General features: G+C 36.8%; 1 protein-coding gene and 1 non-coding gene across 2 annotated transcripts in view; one reads left to right on the top strand and one right to left on the bottom strand.

Moving 5' to 3' along the window:
* CENPI (centromere protein I) overlaps positions 1 to 25,799 on the bottom strand; it is a 54,864-nt gene that overhangs the window by 10,695 nt on the left and 18,370 nt on the right. Inside the window, exons 11-19 of the mRNA XM_019716681.2 lie at positions 25,573 to 25,693; positions 24,348 to 24,439; positions 22,722 to 22,839; positions 22,567 to 22,631; positions 14,981 to 15,075; positions 11,756 to 11,891; positions 10,150 to 10,274; positions 8,838 to 8,886; positions 8,490 to 8,708 (exon numbers count right to left, since the gene is read on the bottom strand). Coding sequence (XP_019572240.2) covers positions 8,490 to 8,708; positions 8,838 to 8,886; positions 10,150 to 10,274; positions 11,756 to 11,891; positions 14,981 to 15,075; positions 22,567 to 22,631; positions 22,722 to 22,839; positions 24,348 to 24,439; positions 25,573 to 25,693 — 1,020 coding nt within the window. The remainder of the gene's footprint in view (positions 1 to 8,489; positions 8,709 to 8,837; positions 8,887 to 10,149; positions 10,275 to 11,755; positions 11,892 to 14,980; positions 15,076 to 22,566; positions 22,632 to 22,721; positions 22,840 to 24,347; positions 24,440 to 25,572; positions 25,694 to 25,799) is intronic.
* On the top strand, positions 3,024 to 3,130 carry LOC141569834 (U6 spliceosomal RNA). The gene has a single exon (XR_012493613.1). It is a non-coding gene; the product is annotated as a U6 spliceosomal RNA (small nuclear RNA).

The following is a 25,799-nucleotide window of genomic DNA, read 5'->3' as shown; positions in this document are numbered from 1 at the left end:
CCAGACTTGAAAGGAGGAAATAAAATTATCTGTTTGCAGAAGACATAATTTTGTATACAGAAAACCCCATGCACTGAAAAGCTATAAAAACTAATAAATGAGTTCAACAAGGTTTCAGGATATAAGGTCAATTAACACAAATCAATTGCATTTCTATACAGAAGCAATAAAGCAAATGAAAATTAAATTAATAAAACAACCCCATTTATAATAACGTCAAAAGTAAAATACTTAGAAATAAATTTAATAAAAGTATAAAACTCATACTATGAAAGCTACAAACCATTGTTGAAGAAAACTAGAGGACCTAAATAAATGGAAAGACATCCTATGTTCATAGATTAGAAGATATAACATTGTTAAGACGGCAATGCTATCCAAATTATCTATAGATCCAAGACATTACCAATCCAAATCTCAGTTGGTTCTATGTAAAAACTGAGAAGCTGATTCTAAAATTCATATGGAATTTCAAGGGACCAAGAATAACCAAAACGACCTTGAAAAAGAAGAACAAAGCTGGAGGTCTCACACTTTCCAATTTCGAAGCTTATTACAAAGCTATACCAATCAAGACAGGGTTGTACTGGAATAAGGATAGACATAGATCAATGGAACAAAATTGAGATTTCTGAATAATCCACAAACCTACGGTCAATAGATTTCAACAAGTATGCCAAGACATTTTAATGGGGGAAGAAGAGTATTTTCAACAAATGGCGTTGGGACAACTGAATAGTCACATGCAAAAAAAATGAAGTTGAACACCTGTATCACATCCTACATAAAAATTAATGCAAAAATGGATCAAAAACCTGTAAGAGCTAAAACTATAAAATTTTTACACAAAACATACAAGTAAATCTTCATGATCTTGGGTTAGACAATGATTTCTTAGCTATGACATTAAAAGCAGAAGTCAGACATAAACAACCAATTATCCAAAAAGGAAATTAAGAAAACAATACCATTTACAATAGTTTTAAAAAAGAATGAAATATTTAGGAATAAACTTAACCAAGGAGGTGAAAGATATTTACAATGAAAATTATAAAACACTGATGAAAGAAACTGAAGTATACACAAATAAATGGAAAGATATCCCGTGTTCACAGACTGGAAGAATATTGTAAAAATGTCCAAACTAGCCAGAGGGTAACGGGGGCGGGGGGTGGGGGGTGGGAGATGAGGGTAAGGGGGATCGAATATATGGTGATGGAAGGAGAACTGACTCTGGGTGATGAACACACAATGGGATTTATAGATGATGCAATACAGAATTGTACACCTGAAATCTATGTAATTTTACTAACAATTGTCACCCCAATAAATTTAATTAAAAAAAAAAATGTCCAAACTAGCCAAAGTGATGCACAGATTCAATGCAATCTTTATCAAAATCCCAATGGCATTCTTTACAGAAATAGAAAAAAAAATCAAAGAAGTCCTGTGTAACTACAAAACATCTTGGATAGTCAAAGCAATTGTGAGCAAGAAGGACAAAGCTGGAGGCATCATACTTCCTGATTTGAAAATATATAACAAAGCCACAGTAATCAAAACAGTATGGTACTGATATAAAGACAGATACAAAAACCCATTGAACAGAATCGAGACTCAGAAATATATGCCTGCATATACAGTCAACTGATTTTGACAGTTGGGTGCCAAGGGTGCCAAGAATACACAATTGTAAAAGGACAGTCTCTTCAAGAAATGGTGCTAGGAAAATTGGGTATCCACAGGCAAAAGAATGAAATTGAACCCCTACTTTACACCACTCACAAAAATTAAGTTGAGTGGATTAAAGACTTAAAAAAAAAAAGAAAAAAACAACTAAAACCCATAAAACTCTGAGAAGAATACATAGGGAAAAGGCTTCTGGACATTGGCCTTGACAATCATTTCCTGGACATGACACCAAAAGCACAGATAACAAAAGCAAAAATAGACAAGAGGGATAACATCAAACTACAAAGCTTCTGTACAGCAAAGGAAAAAAATCAACAAAATGAAAAGGCAGCCACACTGAATGGAAGAAAATATTTGCAAACCATATATCTGATAAACAGTTAATATCCAGAATATATAAGAAACTCCTACAACTCAACAGCAAAAAAAAAACAAATAACCTAATTAAAAAATGGGCAAGGGAACTAAAGAGACATTTCTCCAAAGAAGACATACAAATGGCCAACAGTAATAAGAAAAGTTATTAAACATCACTAATCATCAGGGACATGCAAATAAAAACCACAATGAGCTATCACCTTATGCCTGTTAAAATGACTTTTATAAAAAAAAACAACAACAAAAGATAACAAGTGTTAACGAGAATGTGGAGAAAAGGCAACCTTTGTACACTGTTAACGGAAAGGTAAATTGGTATAATTGCTATGAAAACAGCATAGTAGTTGCTCATCTGAAGAAACCCAAAATGCTACTTCGAAGGGACATGTACATCCATGCATTCATTGCAGCATTGTTTATAATGGCTAAGATGTAGAGGCAGCCTGGGTGTCTATCAGTGGATGAATGGATAAAGAGTAGGTGGTACATATATACAATAGAATATTGCTCAGCCATAAAAAAGAACAAAATCTTACCATCAGCAACATGGATTGTGCTGACTGGAGTTAAGTTGGACAGAGGAAGACAAATGTCATATAATTTCACTTATATGTAGAATCTAAAGAACAAAATATACAAACAAACAAACTCATAGAGAACATTTTGATGGTTGCCAGATAGGAGGGGGGTTGGGGGACTGGGTAAAAAAGGGGAAGGGATTAAGAAATACAAATTGGTAGTTACAACATAATCATGGGATGTATAGTCCAATTAATATAGTCAATAATATTGTAATCAGATGGGTACTAGATTTATTGGGGTGATCACTTCATAAGTTATATAAATATCTAATTACTACATTATACACTTGAAACTAATATTATATGTCAACGACAATTGAAAAATAAAAATTATTTTAAAAAAGAAAAAAAAACAAAGTAGCAAAAGTTCTCATGCTCACTTCGGCAGCACATATACTAAAATTGGAATGATACAGAGAAAATTAGCATGGCCTCTGTGTAAGGATGACACACAAATTTGTGAAGTGTTCCATATATTTTTAAAAAGAAAAAAAGTTCTAAAAATACCCATAATTTCACGGTTTTAAAATATAATCATTAAAAATACATTTAAAAAAATAGAACAACCAGATTCAAATCCAAAGGAATTGAAATCAGGATCTTGAAGAGCTATCTGTACACCCATGTTCAATGCAGCATTATTCACAACAGCCAAGACTGGGAAGCAACCTAAATGTCCATCAACAGATGAATGAACAGAGAAAATGTGGTATATATGGAATATCATGCAGCCTTAAAAAAGAAGGAAATCCTGTCATTTACAACAATATGAATGAACCTAAAGGAAATTATGTTAGGTGAAATAAGCCAAACACAGAAGGACAGATACTACATGACATGACTTATATGATGAAAGTAAAATAATCAAGTTCATAGAAGCCGAGAATAGAATGGTGGTTGCCAGGGGCTGGGAGGAGGAGGAAATGGGGAGGCATTAAAAACCATTGAAAAAAAGCACAAGTGGTAAAAGAAAAAAATCTGTAAATTAGAGTTAATCAAAATTATGAATTTTTGTCCTTCAAAAGATACCAAAAAATGGAAAAAGATAACCCACAGAACATGAGAAAACTTTTGCAAATCACATTATCTGATAAGTGACTTGAATCTAGTATATAGAAATGATTCCTATAAGCCAGAAAGAATAACACAAAAAACCTAATTAAAAATAAAGGGTCTGAATAAACATTTCTCCTAAGAAAATGTACAAATGGTCAATAAGCGAATGAAAGAATGCTGAACGTCAAGAAAATACATATCAAAACCACAGTGAGATACCACCTCACACCCACTAGGATGGCTAGAATAAAAAAAAAAACACAGATAACAAGTTTGGGAGAAGATATGGAGAAAATGGAACACTCTAACATTGCTGGTAGGAATGTAAAATGGTGCAGCTACTGTGGAAAACAGTCTTGAAGTTCCTCCAATAGTTAAACATAGAGATCCATATGATCCAGCATTCCCACTCCTAAATATATACCCAAGAGAAATGAAAACAGGTCTAAAAAAAATGGTGCACACAAGTCTTTATGGAAGTATCATTCATGATAGCCAGAAAGTGGAAATAACCTAAATGTCCATTAACTGATGAATGGATAAGCAAAATGTAGCATATCCACACAAAAGTATATTTGGCAGTAAAAACAAGTGAAGTACTGATACATACTATGACAAAGATGAACACTGAAAACATTACACTAAGTGAAAGAAGCCAGTCACAAAAAAACCATATATTGCATGAGTCCACTTTTATGAGTTTCCAGAATAAGCAAATCTACACAGCTATGAAGTAGATTAGTGTTTGCCTAGGACTGAGGGGATGAAAACACTAGGGAGTGATGGCTAAGGGATGTAGGGTTTCTTTTTGGGATAATGCAAATATTCTAAAATAAATTGTGATGATGGATGCACAGCTCTGTGAATGTATTAAAAGTCATTGAACTGTATACTTTAAATGAGTCAATTGCATGGTATTTGAATTATATCTTAAAACTGTTAAAAATGAAGATGAAAAAATTTTAAAGCGCCCCTGTCTTTTATAGGTATATGAAACATTTACAGCAAAATTGTATAATATTTGGTATTTGCTTCAGAATTGGGTGTTGGAGGTTATAAAACTGGGTGGGAGCAGAGACCGAACTAGGTGATGGGTATGTGGCAGTTTATTATACTATTCTCTCCACTTTTCTATGTTTGAAATTTTTTTTTAAAAAAAGAAGTTTTGCAAAAAGAGTAACAAAGAGCTAATGCTGGTAAGGAATGCCAAAATCTGGGGTAAGGTAAGACAAAATGTAGAAGATGGAACCAAGAGGGGCAAACTTAATACTCAGAATCACTCTTGGCCTAAGGACATTTGCCAATCCAGAGGAATCAGCTGCAAAACTGAACTGTACTGCTACAATTTTGAAGGGCTTAGGTGACTAAAGTCAAAGTACAGGTTTGCCAAAAGTGGGAACACTTCCCTGACTTTAAACTAGTAGAAAACCAAAGGGCTACAACTTCAAGGTAAGAGTTCACTTGCAGTCTGTCCGCCTGCAGGGAATCTCAAGCACAGAACTTGGATTAGGGTAGTCCCAGAAAAAGGGCACCCTTAGGTACCTGTCAGAAACAAATAAAAGTTCTCTCTGCAGAAAGATATTCTAATCTCTAATTCTTTCTAAAAAAAAAAAAATACACCAAGGCCCAACACATGGTCAAAGATAACCAGACATACAAAGAAATTAAGCTACATTACGAAGCAAGAGGAAAATGAGGCAACACAGACAGACACACAGAAACTTTCAATACTGGAATTATCAGACTCAGATTATAAAAAATGCTTAGTTAGTTTAAAGAAGTAACACTGAATGGAAAAAAAAAAAAAGGAAGCAACACTTCAGACAGAAGTGTTGGCAGAATCCATTGTTTCTTTGTTGAGCCCTACCACCTCTCAAAGTGCAGATGCAGGCTGTCGCTATATCTGAGTCTCTACCAACCTAGTAACACTGCTCCTTCACCAAGCCCCAGTGATTTCCTGAGACCCTGCCCCACCCAACTTTTGGCCCACTCAAGCCACTTCCAGTGGCTTTTCCATATAAACAGCCTGTCTTGGCTCTTGCTGTGGACTTTCCTAAAATCTCTAAATGTTCACAAAACCCAAACAAGCAGCATCTGGCTTCGGTGTATTCTGTACCTCTGGATGAGCAGCCCCAAGCCTGGCATTAGCAGCAGTCAACCATGGTTTACAGCTTGGCCTCTCACGGCACCTCCAAAGCCAGTGCAGATGATGGCCATCATCGGATTGCTTTGTGGCTCATGCCAGGTGGCCCCGGGTAGGGCCAGGTTGCAGCTGAACATGGCTTGCAGCATGGCCCCAATCAGGAGGCCCTAGGGCTGGCAAGTCCAGTGGTCAGCTTTGGACCAAGACGGAGCATCACCCGGCCACGTCCAAGGATGAAACACCCAAAGGGCAGACTGGGCAGGCACCAGAGCCCTGCTGCAGCAAATCCTGCTCTGCAGGGTCAGCCCGTGCACCACAGCTCCTCCACTATAGTCACGGCCAGTGCTCACAACCAATGAGTCCAAGGGTCAATTCCTCCCACTAATGTGCAAACAGCAACTAAGGCTCAACTACAACAGGAGGGCACACACAACCCACACAAATGACACACCCGGAGCATTTGGCTCTGGTGACCAGGGACACTGTGCCACTGAACTGCAACAGACACCTACTACATAAGGCCCGTCTACTACGACTGGGAGGCATAGCAGCTCTACCTAACACATAGAAACAAACAGGGAGACAGCCAAAGTGGGGAGACAAAAAAAACCCCAAAACAAAACAAACAAACAAAAACCGTCCCAAATGAAAGAACAGAACAAAGAACCAGAAAAAGAACAAAATGAAGGAAAGCAATCTACCAGATGCAGAGTTCAAAACACGGGTTTAAGGATGCTCAATGATCTCAGGGAGTACTTCAACAAAGAGACAGGAAACATAAAAACGAAGACAGAAAACATAAAAAAGAACACTGAATCAAGAAAAAATGCAATATCTAAAACATGAAAACAAACCGAAACAAATGTACTCAGCTGTACGTAAAATATAGTATGTGCACTGTAGACTTGTAGTAGGATTTAGTCCAGGAGCAAAAAGAACAAAATTATTTCAAATTTTATGCAGTCATCTCATTATTAATAGTAATACTAATACCATTAATTTGAAACAAGTTTTTATATATTATATGATAAATCAGGCAAGTTATGAAGGCAAGAAAAAAAAGAGGAAGGAATATCAGAAAATCACTAAACTGTATGACCTCTGAAATTCCTCTATGTACTTAAAAATATAATTTTCATTCAAATATTGAAAACAATCAATAGGTTTTTGCAGGACACATATTACTTTTTTCAATATCTGGTCCTTGACTACATTTCAAATCCTTATTTCCTAACATGCTATATAGTCTAGCCTGGCAGCTCTCAACCCTTGTTGATCAGAATAATTATATTAAAAAATAGATCCTGGATGTCACCCTAGAGTTATTAAAAGAGAATCTCGGTGGGAGCAATCAGGGATGTATACTTTGGAAAGACACTCTGGGAACTGCTGCTGCTCAGTCAGAGTAGAATCCCTGCTCAAACCCTACTTAAGTTCCTCCAACATGGCAGGCTCTAAATCGGGGCAGCACACCATAGCCCACAGCCCAGTGCCTGTTTTTGTAAAGAAACTTTTATTGGAACACGACTATGCCCATTTGCTTACCAATCGTCTATGGCCACTTTCATGTTACAATGAAAAAGGCTGAGTAGTCTCAACAGAGACCACATGGCCTGCAAACCCAAAATATCTACAATCTGGCCCTCTACAGAAAAAGTTTGCTGTTCCCTCCACTATCTGCACTTTCCCTCAAATACTGCTCCTGTCTTGGCAAGCTCATGCTCATCCTTCAAAACTCCAATTAGCATCACTTCTTCTGTAAAGCCTGAACTGGGTTAGCACCCTTGTATATTTTTTACCACCTTCTGTACTTTCCATGTATTATTCATTGATCTTTAAGATGTCTGTTTAATGACTACCTCCCCGATTAAACTGCAAGCTCTATGAGGGCAACACCCAGATGTGTCTTGTTTACCAGTGTCTGGTTTGCTGCATGCATATATTAAACATTTATTCAATGAATATCTCCTCCATTCTGTACAACTTCCCCCATTTTGTTAGATTTCTCGATGTTCCAGTCTGTTACAGGAAATTCTAAATCCAGACTATCAGTGTGTTTGTAATCCCACCCTGTTGTGTCATCCACACATTTGATACGCACACTGAGTTCTTCCTCAAGTCATTAATAATCCTGGAAATGACAAGGCGATAATAAAGTCCTAAGAACACCCTGACCCAACCCCTCCTGTATTTTGACATCAATCTAGTAAATAATCAACAGTCTTTGACTAAGACTCCAACTTTAATTGTAATATTATCTAGCCTACATTTTCCATCTGTCTGGAAGGATTTTATGAGATCTTCCACTTCTCTGCAGAATTTTCTTACCTGGCACCACCTCTACTCAAGCAGAACTGAACTAATAATCAGTCCCCCATCTTTCTCACAACTATACCTTTTGTCTCTTTGTCACACCGTAATGCAGTAATGTTTACAAGTCTGTCTCTGCCACAAGTTCAAGCTCTTGGAGACTTACTTAAGCTAACTTTGATTCCCCATAGCCTGCCACAATGCCCAAAATTTAGCTGGTATTCAAAAAGGAATGACTAAACACATTTTGCAATTCAGACACACTAAATATATGGCACTTCCTATTTCTGCCATCATAGCATTCCCATGTAAAATCTAAATATCCTTACCTGTAGCAAAAAGGAAACAGCATAACTCAATAGAGCAGGGTGTTGAACCAAATTTAAACTGTTTTTATATTTTTCTATTCCAATATTTTTAAAGACTTCAGGGTCAATATATGATCCTTTCTGGAAGGGTTTGGATGTCCACAGGCAACCAACCATGGCTGTCAAATAGTGATTATATTCTTCATAGGTCTTGCTGCTGAATATGAACTCTGATTTTGACTATTGGGAAAGAAAAAAAAATGTCATTATCACCTATTCTTCCTTTCCTTCATATTCCCAACAGATCATAAATATCTATACTCAATTTTTAAACAATGGTGACTTAACACAGAGGTTTATCATTCATACCTTTAGTACCGACTCATTTTTCTTTGCAGCTATTAAATTTTTACGGTATCTAAAAGGGAGAACAAACAGAATGAGCGTTTAACATTAAATGCCTTTGAAATGTAAAATGTAAATAAAAGTGTATATTTTAAATGTAAATACATGCAGATATGCACATACATAAATATCCAACTGTCCAGTTAAGGTTTTTAACTTGTTTTGGTACATTCTCCTCAAGGAATAAAAATCATTGGTGGCTAATTTAAGATATGCATGTAACAATATTTAAGTTATACTTCAATACGAAAGAGAAAATAATAAAAGAAATGCTTTTAATGTTTCACTGTCAAGGAATTAATAGAGGCTCAAAAGCAGTCAGTCACGGGGTTGACAGTTCGATTCCTACATGGGCCAGTGAGTTGCGCCCTCCACAACTAGATTGAAGACAATCCGGGGAGGCCAGATGGCTCAGTTGGTTAGCGCACAAGCTCCCAGCAACAAGGTTGCCAGTTCAATTCCCACATGGGATGGTGGGTTCGACTGGACCTGGAGCTGAGCTGCACCCTCCAATGACTTGGAGCCCTGGAGAAACACAATGTTCCCCAATAAAATTAAAATAAAAAAGCAGTCACTAACACAGACCATGTTTTCTTAATGTGGAAAAAAGGTGCAGTAGAAAGGATAAAGAGGAAATTTAAAAATGCAATCTCTTTTTCTTGCCTGAGAACTATTATCTAATTAGTTTTTAAAGATTTTAACCTTGGCATAATCCTGCAAGCTATGCTAAAGGAGTCTACACCTATGGACTAAAAAGAGTCATTTCAGTCCATAAGTGAAAGAAGTAGAAGGAACCAGAAATAATACTTACAGTTTCATGTAACTGACAACACCCCCTCACCCCCCAGAAAATGTTATTTTCGCTAGAGATGCTACAGAGACCTAAACCAGTTGTCAGTAAATGACTAACTCTTTTTTAAGACACAGCAATGAGAATTAACAATGCTGAGTGCAGCAGTACCACTGCACAAAAGATTCTTAACTATGAATTTTTAAAATCTATATCCCCCATAGTCATGTTAAAAAACAACAAACAAACAAACAATAAAACAAACCACGGTTAAAATAGCCTCATATTGGAAGGTCATTTCCAAAAGAATGGAATGTTTCCTATTTCCATAGGCCCTGGCAGAAAATAGCTAGTCATTTCACTGTTTAATATTTTACTGTATCATATACAACAAATTTATTATAGTGTGTTTATAAATTCACACTTGAAAAAGTGAAGATAAAATTATGATGTACTAATTCATAAACCAGTCAAAAGGCTTTGTACCTGTGCATAATGTAACAGAGCTGGTTCAGGATACTGGAATCCAGACTGAGGAGTGCGAGATAGAAGATTCCAGGAGGAAACAACACCACTAATGGAAGGTTATAGTTTATATATATGTCACACACCTTTTGGGAAGAATGATAACATCAGTATATAGATTATTCCCCAGAACCCTTCAACCAAGTTCACCCAAAGAATCATCAGTAGAGAACAAGCGATATAACACCAGGTTGGAGAGTGCCCGACTCATACATAGAATAGGTAGCCACAAGCCTGCTTAAAAACGTACCTCACCAAAACAAAACAAAAATACGAGGTCTGACAATTAGGTTCGAGGTCTGACAATTCAGTTCGTGAACTTATTGTAACAATGTTGTTAACCTTTTTGATATCAGAAGGGTTATTCATTATGAATTTGTACCAACTGGACAAACAGTTAACCAAGTTTACTATTTGGAAGTGCTGAAAAGGCTGCATGGAAAAGTTAGACGACCTGAACTTTTTACCAACAATTCATGGCTCTTGCATCACAACACTGCACCAGCTCACACAGCACTGTCTCTGATGGAGTTTTTAGCCCGTAAACAAATAACTGTATTGGAACACCCTCCCTGCTCACCTGATCTGGCCCCCAATGACTTCTTTCTTTACCAGAAGATAAAGCAAATATTGAAAGGAAGACATTTTGATGACATTCAGGACATCAAGGGTAATATGATGACAGCTCTGATGGCCATTCCAGAAAAAGAGTTCCAGAATTGCTCAGAAGGGTGACTAGGCACTGGCATCGGTGCATAGCTTCCCAAGGGGAGTACTTAGAAGGTGACCATAGTGATATTCAGCAATGAGGTATGTAGCACTTTTTCTAGGATGAGTTTGAGAACTTAATTGTCTAACCTCGTATCTCACCAAACATTAAACTTATCACAGAGGATTATTTTTAGAAGATTATTCAAATCTTTCTTTTTTTAGGGGGACAGATTTTAGAGTTGGAGAGAAAGGGGAAGAGAACATCTCTTTCTCCTAAGTCCCATAAATAATGATTTATCATATGAACTAGCTGTCAACATGGAAAACAAAGGAGCATGCTTTTAAGCAAATGCAACACAAGACATCTAGGTATTAGGGAAGGGAGGAGGCCAGAAAAACTGAGATTAGTGGCTACTTCCTACATAATAGTTCTGTCCAGGTCAAATACTATAAAACAATAGAACAGGACCAGAATCATAGGTACTGGGAGAAACAAGGCAATTGAAAGGTGGAGCAGAGATCTGAAGGTACTTTCAGTTTTTGCCAGGGGTTAGGGATGATCAAAAAGTGATGCTAGAGACAGACTTCTGCCTAGGGCCAGCATCATACACGAGAATGTCTATTAAAGTGGTACCTTGACTTTTCCCAAAAAAGCATTTGTTTTTCCAATTTATTTTATGAAAGTCAGTTATTCAGGTGAAAATAGAATCATTACCTTCAAAATATGTAGGTTATTCTAACTATGCTAATAAGGTCATAGCCCAACTTAATGATTGCAAATAAAATTTAAATAACAGACAAGTACAGCAGAAAGCCATCACAACAATCTAGATAGGGTAAATGAGACGTGTACTACCTTCTCATAGAAATCCAAAACAAAGTGTAGCAGGAAAGTACTGTTGCTTTCCAAGCGCATTGCATTAGTGGACAGCCACCCTACATAGTGAATAAGTTTAGACAGAGAGTTCATGGATCCACTGAATGTCGTCTCTCTGCAATAAGAAACCAGGACAATCAGATTCACATTAGCAAAAGTCATCCCAATTTCCAAGGTAAAGCTGGATAATATACAGCAAAAGTTGTTAGGGGTTTCAGTAAATGATCAGTGCTCCAATGCATAATTCACTTTTTTTTTAAACCAGTGATTACTTATAAGACTATACAGCCCTCTAGGGAACCATTACGATCAATTCATAGAACATCTTCTGTAATACTCTACTCATAAATACCAGATAAATAAAGGATTAAGCTCCAGACAGACTTTAGATAATATTAGATAATACCCAATGTCCAGGGACCACCGTAGTCAGCAAATTAGTTTCTAAGTATACAAATCAAAATCTGGTTTTGCCTACATTCCTGAGCTAAAATGCTGTTAAAAATATTTTCTGTCATTTAACTGGAATCCAGTTCAATCCTAAATTAGTAAAATTTTTGGCATCTTTCATTCTTTCAGTAAAAAGCATTCTTGGGCATTTTATATTCTTCCCAAATCAATGAACTGTATCTCTTTAAATCATGGATATAATTGGTTCAATTCATCCATCTACTTACCCCTGTCCTTCAATCCACTGTTGAGTAGATTAGGAAAAGACCTAGAAATGTGATGTCATAGTTTTACCCTGTGATCTACGTAGCCAACAATGGTTATGCATAAGGAAAAGGGAATAGATGATAATGATTCTGTCATTCCCCTCCACCATGATAGTTCAGTGCCAGAGCAAGCCGGAAAACATTAGGAGGCCATTCAAACAGGTGGACATCCACATAGTCAGCCGGCCATTTGCAAAATTGTATTCTATGATTTTTGGCAGCACTTTGTAAATGTGTCTGAGATAATTTGAACAATGGAGATTGCTCAGAACAGCATCCTTGGAAGAGCTACTGGCATTTTAGATGAAACAATTTGCTACTCAGGACTGCCTCCTACGCGCCACCCATTGCAGCATATCCTGGCTCCTACCTACTAATGATGGCAACACCCTCTTCCCAGTTACCATGCCAACCAAAAATGCTCCCTGGAGAACCACTGTTGAAAATGGTTTCCCACCTTTTGCTCCCTGTAATTTATAACTATAATTTACTCTTTCTTTGACAGTCATATGGCAAATTGTCCTGTGATGGAGACATGACATTACACCTATATCCCCAGAACAGAAGGAATTACTGAGATCTTACAAGACCTATAGTATATAATGACAAGTAGTATTATGATAAACATAGTTATCTACATTTTATGTTCCTTTATTTGTTTCAAGAATTTTAGAAAGATCTCCTTTTTAAATGCCCTCCTAAAACATATGACACTAATTTAAAAAAGGGGGGGATCACAGGAGTTTTGGAAAGAAAATATGGAAATTGTAAAGCACCTGTATCAGGATACCTGAGACTTACCTTGGAAGCTGGCCGAAGATTATAGATGCAAACATACTATTATTAATAGAATTGAGGTGTTTGAAGAAGTTAAGCATTTAAATGGAATTTCTTTATGACAGTGGTTCTCAAACTTTAGCTTGCACCAAAATTACAGATTACAGGGCCATACCTCAGGAATTTACTTCAGTAGGTCTAGGGTAGAGCCCGAGAATTTGCAGCTCTAACAAGTTCGCAAGTGATAGCGATGCTGCTGGTCCAGGGACCACACATTGAGAAGCACAGCATTACAAGATGCTTTCACTACCCACAAATGCTCTATTCCTACTAAAAGTGATCATATATACATGATATATGGAAGGATTACAGCAATGAATATGAAGAATTAAAAACAGTTTTTCAAGCTACTCCCAAGAAGCTTCTATTCTCCATTCTCCTAGCCAAGTAGGAGATCACCACAAGGAAAAGTACATATAGAAAAATAAGTCTCGGCTAATCTTTTAACCAAGCTAATCACCAGCTATCTGCAACTGAGGCTAATGGACCCTGATCTTATAAAGAATGTGACTGATACAGGGAATTTGAACATTGATTAGGTACTTGAAGATATTAAGAACTATTATTTTAGGTGTTATACTGGCATCATTTTTCAACAGCTGAAATGATGTCTAAGTTTTGCTTTAAAAAAACCTAGTATAGGGGTAGAAGAAAGTGAGAGGTATCATAGATGAAAAAAAAGCTAACCATGAGTTGATAATTGTTGAAGGAGGATGATGCGTACACCGGGGTAACATCATACCATTTTCTCTAGTTTTGATTACATTTGCAACTTTCTACAATGCAAAGTTTTAAAAACTTAACGTTAAAAAAATCATGTGGCTGATAATAAACTATAGGAGAAGCCAAAGATTTCACGTAGCTTGAAAACAACCTAATTAGGCAGTTCCTTGAAATTCAGCCTTTTACTTTCACTTTGAAGGTAAAGCACACATTTAACAATAATCAACATAATGGAAACTCAGGGTTCTTTTTTTATTACAAAGTGAAAATAAATTTATATATATATATATATATATATATATATATATACACACACACACACACACACACACACACACACATATATGTGTGTGTGTGTGTATATATGTATATATATATATATAAAACCTATCTCTATCTATCTATCTATCTATCTATCTATCTATCTATCTATCTATCTATCTCCAAAACACTGCAGAGAAACAGAAAAACAAAACTGTACAGCAAAATTACAGACTTTCCTAGCCATCATCAAAATTGACTTTACATGTAAGAATACATTTTATAAAGTGAGCTAATCTGAATGGAAGTCAAAGTTCTAATGTCAACTCTCTAATCTTTTGCTATATTAACCTTTTCAAGTCACTTACTAGATGCTTAGGCAATGCTTTCTGATATTAGGTTGGTGCAAAAATAATTGCGTTTTTTGCAATTGTTTTTAACCTTTTAAACCACAATTACTTTTGCACCAACCTAACATAATAGCACTTGAAGAATTAACCTTCCTCACATGATTTTGGGGAAGGAGAGTGAAAGGTAACAAAAAAATCAGAAAAATACGACTAAGCATTTACATAAAACAACTAGGTCTCATGCCACACTATTAAATACCATATGCAAACATGTTTTATACAGATCACGTCTTGTGGACGGCGGTAAGATAACTCACAGAGGACTGGCCGGCACAGTTTTCTTGTGGATGTCCATAGAAAGCCACAACAGCCAATTCTGCAGTAGCTCTTTCAGGCTCTCAAGAACACTACACTGAGGGGGCAAAACAAAAAATTCATAAAATCATTCAGACATATCACAGCATTGAGAACTAACAAACTAAACCAGAGGCTTAGAAGTGGAAGGGACCAAGGAGATGAGCTCATCCAGTTCAGAACCCAATAGCTGCTGCTCCAACCTGATCAGTCTCCAGGAGAGATGATAGCAAGTACAAGTTTATTTGGCCATTTTCTCTACAGGACTGACCCCAGCTTACCAGCCCAGGAACAGACTTCTGTTTCTCTAAATTACATTCATTTATAACATATATTACATCATCAAATATAACATCACCCACCCCTTATTGTCTCTTCTCAGAGATCCTTTGAAGTTGCTACAGATAAGAGTTTCCCACCCTTTTCACCTTGTTAGGTCTATGTCTACAATTTACTCTCTTGTTGATGGTCATCAAATTTATCTTGTCTTCTGTGACTGGGTAACAAACAATTCTAGTCTTTCCTTTCTCAGGCCTTGCCTTGATTTTCCAGGGACTCACTCACATGCAAAAATAGTCTTGACAGAAGGGTGCCCGGGGCATTTATGAGGATAAATCATAACATCTATAAATCTAAACACAATTCATGCCATCCCAAAACCTACTACAGGAAAGCTTTCTTAAACATCCTTAATAAATAATGGCCCAGATACTATCTGAGCATCTTCAGTGATACGGTGCTCGCTGCTACTTCACAGAAACAGTTCAATTAATATTTTTTAGAATGTGGATGAAAAGGAGGGTATATACAAGTTCAGTAAACAAAAATCACCTCACAGGGTGTTCTGATTATAAATTCCTAACTAGGCAGGTCATGGTGGGTAGTCAAGCCCCAGGCATGTAACTTCTTTAGTAAAAGGTTTTTTGATGTTGTTGATGTTGCTGTTTAATTAAAGTTTATTGGGGTGACAACTGTTAGTAAAGTTACATAGATTCCAGGTGTGCAATTCTGTATTACATCATCTATAAATCCCATTGTGTGTTCATCACCCAGAGTCAGTTCTCCTTCCATCACCATATATTTGATCCCCTTTACCGTCATCTATCACCCCCCACCCCCCTTGTCCTCTGGTAACCACTAAACTATTGTCTGTGTCTATGAGTTTTGTTTCTTTGTCTTGTGCCTTTGCTGTTTTTGGTTTATATACCACACATCAGTGAAATCATATGGTTCTCTGCTTTTTCTGTCTGAATTATTTCGCTTAGCATTATATTCTCAAGATCCATCCATGTTGTCACAAATGGTCCTATTTCATCTTTTCTTACCACCGAATAGTATTCCATTGTGTATATATACCACAACTTCTTTATCCATTCATCTATCGAAGGACATTTTGGTTGTTTCCATGTCTTGGCCACTGTAAATAAAGCTGCAATGAACATTGGAGCACATGTGTCTTTACGGAAAAATGCTTTCAGATTTTGGGGTAGATACCCAGGAGAGGGATGGCTGGGTCATATGGCAATTCTATTCTTAACTTTTTGAGGAACAGCCTTCCATAGTGGCTGCACCAATCTACGTTTCGACCAACAGTGCATGAGGGTTCCTTTTTCTCCACAGCCTCTCCAACGCTTGTGACTGTTTGTCTTGTTGATGATAGCCATTTTAACTGGGGTGAAGTGGTATCTCATTGTGATTTTTATTTGTATTTCTCGCATGATTAGTAATGCTGAGCATTTTTTCAGGTCTATTAGTCCTTTTTGTCCTTTTTGGAGAAACGCCTCTTCAGGTCCTCTGCCCATTATTTATTTATTTAATTTTAAATTAATTTCAGGTGTAGAAAACAATGCAATAGTTACACATTTATCATTTATATCCCTCACACAGTAATAACCCCCCTCCCCCCATCTACTACCCCTCTGACACCACATACAGCCATTACATTTCCACTGTCTCTATTCCTAATGCTGTACTCCACTTCTTGTAACTATAAAATTGTAGTTGACATTCATTATTGTTCAGCTTCACCTTCAGGTGTACAGTGCAGTGATCAGGCATCTACATCATCCCTGAGGTGGTCTCCCTAACGAGACAAGTGTCCATCGGGTACCCTACAAAATCTTTACAACATTATTGATTACATTCCCCAAATAGACTTTCGTATCCCCGTGGCAATCTTGTGGTTACTGATTGTGCTTACTAAACCCCTCACCTTCCCCCTTATCCCCACCCCCCTCCCGTCTAGCAGCCCTCAGTTTTTCCTCTGTCTCTGAGACTGTTTCTGATTAGTTCATTAGTTTACTCTTTTCTTTAGATTCCACATATAAATGAGATCATATGGTATTTGTCTTTCTCTGTCACTAATCATTAGAGAAATGCAAATAAAAACCATAATGAGATACTACCTCACCCCAGTCAAAATGGCTATCATCAATAAATCAACAAACAACAAGTGCTGGTGAGAATGTGGAGAAAAGGGAACCCTTGTGCACTGTTGGTGGGAATGCAGATTGGTGTAGCCACTATGGAAAACAGTATGGAGGGATCTCAAAAATCTGAAAATGGAACTACCTTATGACCCAGCAATTCCACTCCTAGGTATCTATCCGGAGAAATCCAAAACTCTTTAATTCAAAAAAATGTATGCACCCCTATGTTTATTGCAGCACTATACACAATAGCCAAGACATGGAAACAACCGAAATGCCCATCGGTAGACGACTGGATTAAGAAACTGTGGTACATTTATACAATGGAGTATTAAGCAGCCATAAAGAAGACTGAAATCTTACCATTTCTAACAATATGGATGGACCTAGAGACATTATGCTAAGTGAAATAAGTCCTCTGCCCATATTTTCATTGGATTGTTTGTTTTTTTGTTGTTGAGTTGTATGAGCTCCTTCTATATTTTGGATATTAGCCCCTTATCGGAGGCATTGTTGGAGAAAATCTCCCATTCGGTTGGCTGCCTCTATTTTGTTGATGGTTTCTTTTGCGGAGCAGAAGATTTTTAGTTTGATATAGTCCCATTGATTTATTTTAGCTTTTACTTCCCTTGTCTTTGGAGTCAAATTCATAAAATGCTCTTTGAACCCAAGGTCCATAAGTTTAGTACCTATGTTTTCTTCTATGCAGTTTATTGTTTCAGGTCTTGTGTTTAGGTCTTTGATCCATTCTGAATTACGTTTGGTACATGGTGACAGACAGCAGTCCAGTTTCATTCTTTTGCATGTGGCTTTCCAATTCGCCCAGCACCATTTATTGAAGAGGCTGTCTTTTCTCCATTGTATGTTTTTGGTTTCTTTGCTAAAAATTATCTGTCCATATTTACGTGGTTTTATTTCTGGGTTCTCAATTCTATTCCATTGGTGTATGTGTCTGTTTCTCGCCAATACCATGCTGTTTTGATTATTGTTGCCCTGTAGTACAAGCTAAAGTCAGGGAGTATGATACCTCCAGCACTGTTCTTTTTTCTTAGTTTTCAACAGAAAGAATTAAGTACCTAGGAATAAACTTAACCAAGGATACTGAAAAGTGTAAGAAATTTTTAAAAGAAACTGAAGAAGACACAAAAAAATGGAAAGACATTCCATGTTCATGGGTTAGAAGAAACAACATAGTTAAAATGGCCATATTACCCAAAGCAATATAAAGACTTAATGCAATCCCCATCAAAATCCCAATGGCAGTTTTTAAAGAAATAGAACAAAAAGTCATCAGATTTGTATGGAACCACAAAAGACCCCGAATAGTCAAAGCAATCCTAAGATTTTTAAGCCGGCCCTGACCATTGTTCTCATGCATCTGGGTTAACACACCTTTGAAATGCCAGAGTAATCCTCTTTTCCAGACCCCTCAAGGGATCATATAATCTTAACTATGCTGGATCTCGCTTTCTCTCACATTCATGTAACTTTCCTTAATCCCATATGTATAAAATAAACTGCAAAACTGTCATTCTCCAGAGCATTTGAGATCTTACTTCCCAGCAGGTCATCACTTTGGCTCAAACTCTTATAAAAAATTCTCTACAGGTTTGGGCATTTATGTTTCTTATCTAGACAAGAAATTGACACCTCACATTCAGGTGTAAAAGAAAGCTGCTTTAGTTGAGTATTTTCTTGTACCCTATACTTCTCTGTGCTTCTTTCCCCCTTTCATTGAGCCCATCCTTCCCAAATCTTTCAACTGCAGTTTCCAGAACCTCTATTCCATGGTAATCTAAACCAACACTTTCATATTCTTCAAAGTCTGCTTTTTCTGTCTTCTCACTCTCATCATATCAGTGCTCTGCCTTGCCACTCAGCTAGGGCACTGTTTCCTGTGAATACATTTCCACATCCCACTTCAATACCTGGACACTGTCCTGGCTCCCCACTGCTCAGATGAGAACAGAATATAAGCCCCTTCTTTGAGAAGGAAATATCAAATCAGAGATGAATCTCCCTTTAGGAAGGGAGTCAGCTATAAAAAGGTATTATAAAGAAATCAATGAACTTTCTATTTAATCAAGTGCCACAGAAACACTGCCTTTTTTAGAAGAATATTTACAAATATTTTGTGAGCTACAGAAGCTCATTAGCAGTAATATCAGCTGAATTTGCTAGGCTAAGATCAAAGACTCCCGGTTTAGATTGCACTCAGTTTTATTCATGAATTTGACAATCTTTTGGTTTATTGAACATAACACAAAAGCTATCTATTCTTCAACACTATTCCCAAACTATTCCTCCTCCTTCCTTATGTAGAAACCCTTTCTCCTTTGATGTTGACACTATTCAATTACACTACCTTTTACTTACCTTTCCATATCTCTGCTGTCTACTTCCTTGACACTCATGTACATTCACTGAGAACCTTAGCACTCTGTGCCTCATGTCCTGCCATCAGCACCTGAGTTATGCCAGTGTCCATGAAGATGATCTACCCAATATTTCAGCCTCACAGTTCCTTGATCCCAAATCAAATAACCTTCACCTTCACTCTACCTTAGTTACGCACTCCCACAGCCACACTAAACTTTGTCATCACCTGAACTGACCCACCATCAAAATCTATTATCCTTTCTTGTTATGACTTCCTATTCTTCCAGCTTTCTCAGACACCCAACTCCAACTAGTTATTCTTGTTCTTCCAACTTTAGAGATATTCAACCCCTTGATTCCTTCATTTTTAATGCCAATTTGCAGTCTTTTCAGCCTTCTCCTGGCCTTACCTCTGTATCTAGACTAGACCACACTGTTAATCATTCACAACTCCTTTGCACTACATTCAACCTGCGAAACCCTGTATGATTCAATCTCATAACTCTCTCGGCTCCTACATCTGAGCTGAAGAAAAACAAAACTAAACAGATAGGCACCACTCCAAATTTATGAGCTCCAACTTCATATGGGCCATTAATGAAGCCCAACAATCCTTTTACTTATCTTTAATCAGCTCTGTCTCCTGTTTTTCTCAGTGGCTGTGCTATACATGTAATATCCCCCAAATCCCCTATGCAATTCTATCCTCTACAAAACACTTCCTATTTTTAGGAATATAACATTTTTAGGCACAGAGTATTTCAATTTCTTGCTCTTTCTTCCAACTGTATAAATATACATATCCACCTATCTATATGTTCCTGTCCCCAGTCTTAGAGAATAAGTGGCACCTGCCCAATCCCTCAACATCCATTCAAGCAAATTCATCTACCTAGTCTTAAACCAGTGCCTTCATGTTTCTTTCTCCACCATCAATTATCCCCCATCCTTTTTCCATTTTCAACCTCTCCCTCTTCTCAGCTGGCTCTTTCTATTCTATCTATAAACATACTCAGGTTTCTCTCATTTTGGACACAAAAAAAAACCCCAAACCAAAAAATCCCCAGAACTGTCCCTTGATTCAAAGTCCCACTTTAGCTATCTCTCTATCTCTTCTTTTTTAGCCAAACTTTTCAAAACATAGTCCATACTCACTGTCTTGTCTTCATTTCCCATTGACTCAACTTCCACAGTCTGGCTTCTACCCCCACATTCCACTGAAACTGTTCACAAAGGTAGCTAAAACCTCTGTATTATCAATTCCAAAAACTGTTTTGGTCCTTATCATTCTGGACCTTCCTGCGATATATGGTGATATTATTCCCTCACTCCTTGATATCCTGCATTCTCTGTTTCCTTGGCACTATTGTTCTCCTGGTTCTTTTCATACTTTGAAAAAATTAAATGTATTGGGGTAACATTGGTTACTAACACTACACTTTCATACTTCTTGAAAAGATTCTTTTATAGACTCTCCTTTTCATTTGAAAACTAAATAGTGAATATTCATTCCCCTGAGTTCTGTCCTTGGTTCACTGTGTTTCTCTTCCTCCATCTTTTCCTCTCCTCACAACCCCCACTCAAATATGAATATATGAATGTGTATATAAATGTATATTTACTTATTAGGCTGGGCCATATGAAACTGCCAGTTGTCAAACATCCCTGATCTACAAAAATGGTAATTTCATATGGTTCAATTAATATTTGCAGATAAATAGCTCTGTAGATTGGTGGAATAAGAAAAGAAATAAAGAATACCTGAATTAGAAGATCAGAAGAGAATTACAAAAAACTGTAAAATGAAGCTACTGAAAATGTATTAGCTGAAAGAAGTGGTGTGTGTTGTCACATGAATGATATGAATGATACTGGTCTAGAAATAAGTTACTAGACTAATAATATAAATAAACCTCAAATCCAAGTTAATGTGATAGGTAATTAATAAAATGCCCTTTGATTATGACAAACACCAGAAAAACATATTTTTCCTGTAAATGTGGCCAACAGTACATGATTTAAGGTGAAAAAATTATAAAAGAAACATCATTTATATTGTCACTCTTTTGGAATAGGAATAAGCATTCTATAAGAAAGTGGCTCTCAAATTCAGTCAGGTGAAACTCCTGGAAGCCACAGTGGTCTTTTTGGAGAATGCCCAAAAACAGAAACATAATTTTTAAAGTTGGAACAATTATATTAGCAGAAAATGACTATATTACAAATATATAGTATGAGTGTCACAGGCAGTTTTGTTTGCTTTGTATGTATCCCCAGTGTCAAAAAGCCGTCTAGCACACAGTGGGTAATCAATAAATACTGGTGAGATGAATAAGTGTATCTACAAAAATATCAACCATAGCAGTCAAACCAAGTATGCTTAAGAATTTCTCAGTTTGCTTTTATTATTAGGTTGGTGCAAAAGTAATTGCGGTTTAAAACGTTAAAAATTGCAAAAACCGCAATTAGTTTTGCACCAACCTAACAATACTCATGTGTTATCTATTGCACTTTATCATCTGCTAAAAGTGGAAACAGTTTAGGAAAACTGTATGCAACAAAAACCTTAGAAACAGAAAACCCTATGCATTAACTTTGATTTCATGGATGCAGCACCTCAAGTCCAGGTCCAAGAGAATCCTGTTAGAAAACCACTGCTGTAATGTAGGTTTGGAATTATGTACCACTGGCCATAGAATAATATTTCCTACTGAATCTAAGCAAGATAGCTTTTTTTTTACCTTGAAATAAATGGTTGATGTGAAGAAGAGCTGTGCTAGATGGTCAAAAATAACTGGTTTCATCTCTAGGAATTAAAAAAAAAAAGAGTATTCAAAATCCTTTTAATTAATATTACATTGAATTACATATCACACCAAATTTTCATGATACATACCAGAGAAGCTACTAAAAGGAACCCAGCTCACAAGTTGAAGGAACTGTGACCGACAACAGAAGCCATCCCAGAGAGGAAGGCTCTTATATAGGAATGTTTCACAGGAACAAAATCCCTCCTGTAACACAAGTCAATAGTAAAATCTTATCTGGAGCTCTTCAGTCTTAACTGCTCTCTAAACAACCAGTTTATTCGGTGCTATAGTTGTTTTACTCTTAGACTAATTTTGCCATTAATATAATTAAAAGTCTTGGGTTAGGTGCCAGACTTCCTCATAAAAAGGATCAGATGATTAATATTTGGATATATTACCATCTTTATCAACATAGTTTTCAAACACTATGTTTTCAAACATCATCAACTGGAAAGAAGGTAAAAAGTTACTGAATATTTTTAAATGTAAATAAAATTGTATGATTTTGGGGTACATGCAGTCACTTGAACAGTCAATAAATGTATACAATGTTGTACATAATAAGGCTGGAATTTCAGTAGAGGCCACAAACCAAATCCAAACTCTGGACAGCTCCATATGGAGAGGCCTGAGTGTCTAGGCTATTTACGTTTCCACCAAAGTAAGGATCCAGGGCTTTCCTTTTTTCCTGTGTCACCCAGGGCCCTAAAGAGTGGTGCACACAAGGACTCTACTCCAGACCTTTTCATAATATGAATTCTCTGTGCAATCTCATCCATCGCATAGCTAAAACCACCACCTATATCATGAGTAGTTCTAAATCTGTATCGCTAGCCCAGTTCTCATTACTGAGCTCCAGACTCCTTATCTGTCTACTGAATATGACCTCTTAGGAGCCCAACAGGCATCTTTTAAATCAAATTTATCTTTCCTTCAAAGCCTGCTCCTCCTATAGCCAATCCCTTTCTCATTGAATGCCATTATCATCCTCCCAAGCGGGAAACCTAAAAAGTCAACCTAAATTCATCTCTTTACCCTCACCAGTATCATCCACACCCAACTTCCAATTCAATGGTTTCAGGCCAAATCCTTAACATTTATTTACTCAACAAACATTTTTTGAGCATCTCTTTTGTACCAGGTGCCAAGCTGAACATCTGTAAACAAACAAAATTTAGACACGGTTCCCACCCACTGGGAGCTCATAATGTGTAGAGAAACATGCTGAAAGTTCCATGATACAGGTAACCACAGAGAGCTAAGGGAGCACAGAGAACAAACATCTAACCCATACTAGGGTGTTGAGTAAAGGCTTCTTGATGGTGCTGATACCTGAGATGTAGTTTAAAGTACAACTCAGGGTTATCCATGCCAAATAATTGGCCAGAACATATTCAACATCCAAAAAAGTGTCTGTTGATTTTAAGAACACAGGTAGTGACTCTATGAGATTTATCTTAGTGGGTAATTCAATTAATTGAATACATTCAATTACATCTTCAGTTTGTTCTCTAAACTTACAGGCCATTCTCTCTTATTTGCATAATTTAAAAAATTCTTTCTTCAAATCCAACAATACAAAGACAAACATCAACTTGGCTCTATTTACAATGAGTTTTGAATTGAGCAAATATTGTTTATCAAAGCTGTGGAGCACTAAAGAAAAGGTTTTCAGTGGATGTTTAAATAAATTTGAGTAAGTGGAACCTTACTTGTAAGAAGCACTGTGCCCTGATGATAGTGTCCAGGAAGTTGGTAAATTCTTTTCCTTGTTGATAATTATTGACCTTGTACCAAATACATTCTGGAGCAGAAATATTAAACATAAGTATCCAGTTGCACAACAATAAAAACAACATAAAACATGATTACCATAACTATAGTGACAAATAAATGACAAATATAAACAAGCAATCAGTCTCATACACCCTAGCCAACTGGCACTGTAGATTGAAACAGGTATGTGGAGGTGATAGTGAGAAGTTCTCAAGAACTTGGTAATGCAGGGGGAAAGTTTATAGTGAAAAAATAACTGCTAAAATTCACGTACAATGAATGCGATTAGCTTTATGTCATACAGTAATCCAGGAGACTATGAATGTATGAATTTAAAGTTTGCAAATGCCCCGAATTTCAATTAGGGTGAGATGGAGGTAATCTAACAGTGATAGGACTTTAATAAGTGGAAATAGAATAAACTGGATCATATCCTACCCAAAGAAAGACTCCGAGTAGAAAAAGGAGAGTTAACCTGGAACCGACTAAAACCAACTTTTAAGCACATGAAGAGTCAGGAGTTGCTTATTTAGGAAAGAAACAATGTGATGAACAAAATACTATATCTCTAGAGAAATCGACCTCCTTGGAGGAATGAAATGATCAGAATTTACTACGCCCTGGATGAAAAACTCCCTCGTTGCCCTTTCCTTCAATTCTATAATCAGGAAATCTTCTAATGATTAATTTGACTCCTATATATACTGAATGGTCTAAGAGAGGAGATATTCGAGTTGGCAGACATGAACATTTTGGTCACCAGAATTACTTCTATTATAAAATAATAAGGTGACATTCTGGCTTATACCATAGTCTCCTCTGAGTTTGCTTAGCATCAATCTATAGATTCTGGGGCTTAGTGGCAAGTTTCTGGACATACAAAGATAAAGAGGCCTTGGATTTTGATGGTCATCAAAGTGGAGGCACCCAATGCATTTTGGTGCCATCTGGCAATATCTCCTTAACAACACCCCTCCTTTCTTACTGCCCTTAAAATCACAACAATGGAAGCATTCAGGTTCTGAATATATGATTATCTGAGAAATAATTACAGCATATGAAGGCTCCTCCTGTCTAGTTTGGCACCCTTATGAAAGAAACTCATCTGTAAACTATATTCTTCCTTCCTCATTCATCCAACTTTTAAGTATCCATTTTTACCTTCTTGTAATATCTGACTCAACCAATGATAGAGCCTCAGTAAGATCGATTTATCTTTGACACAGTTAATATAATGAAGCAGCAGAGAATTGTTCAGCACTGCGCCCATCTGAGAAGGCAGCTGCAAAGACAGAACAATTGATCAACTGTAAATATATAAAAAGTAGGTCAGAGCAACAAGTAACTCATCAGATAGGAAATATATAACAAAAAGAAAGACCATGAAG

Source organism: Rhinolophus sinicus, chromosome X, assembly GCF_036562045.2.
Source record: "Rhinolophus sinicus isolate RSC01 chromosome X, ASM3656204v1, whole genome shotgun sequence".
Classification (NCBI taxonomy): domain Eukaryota; kingdom Metazoa; phylum Chordata; class Mammalia; order Chiroptera; family Rhinolophidae; genus Rhinolophus; species Rhinolophus sinicus.
This window is presented reverse-complemented; position numbering and strand designations above follow the sequence as displayed.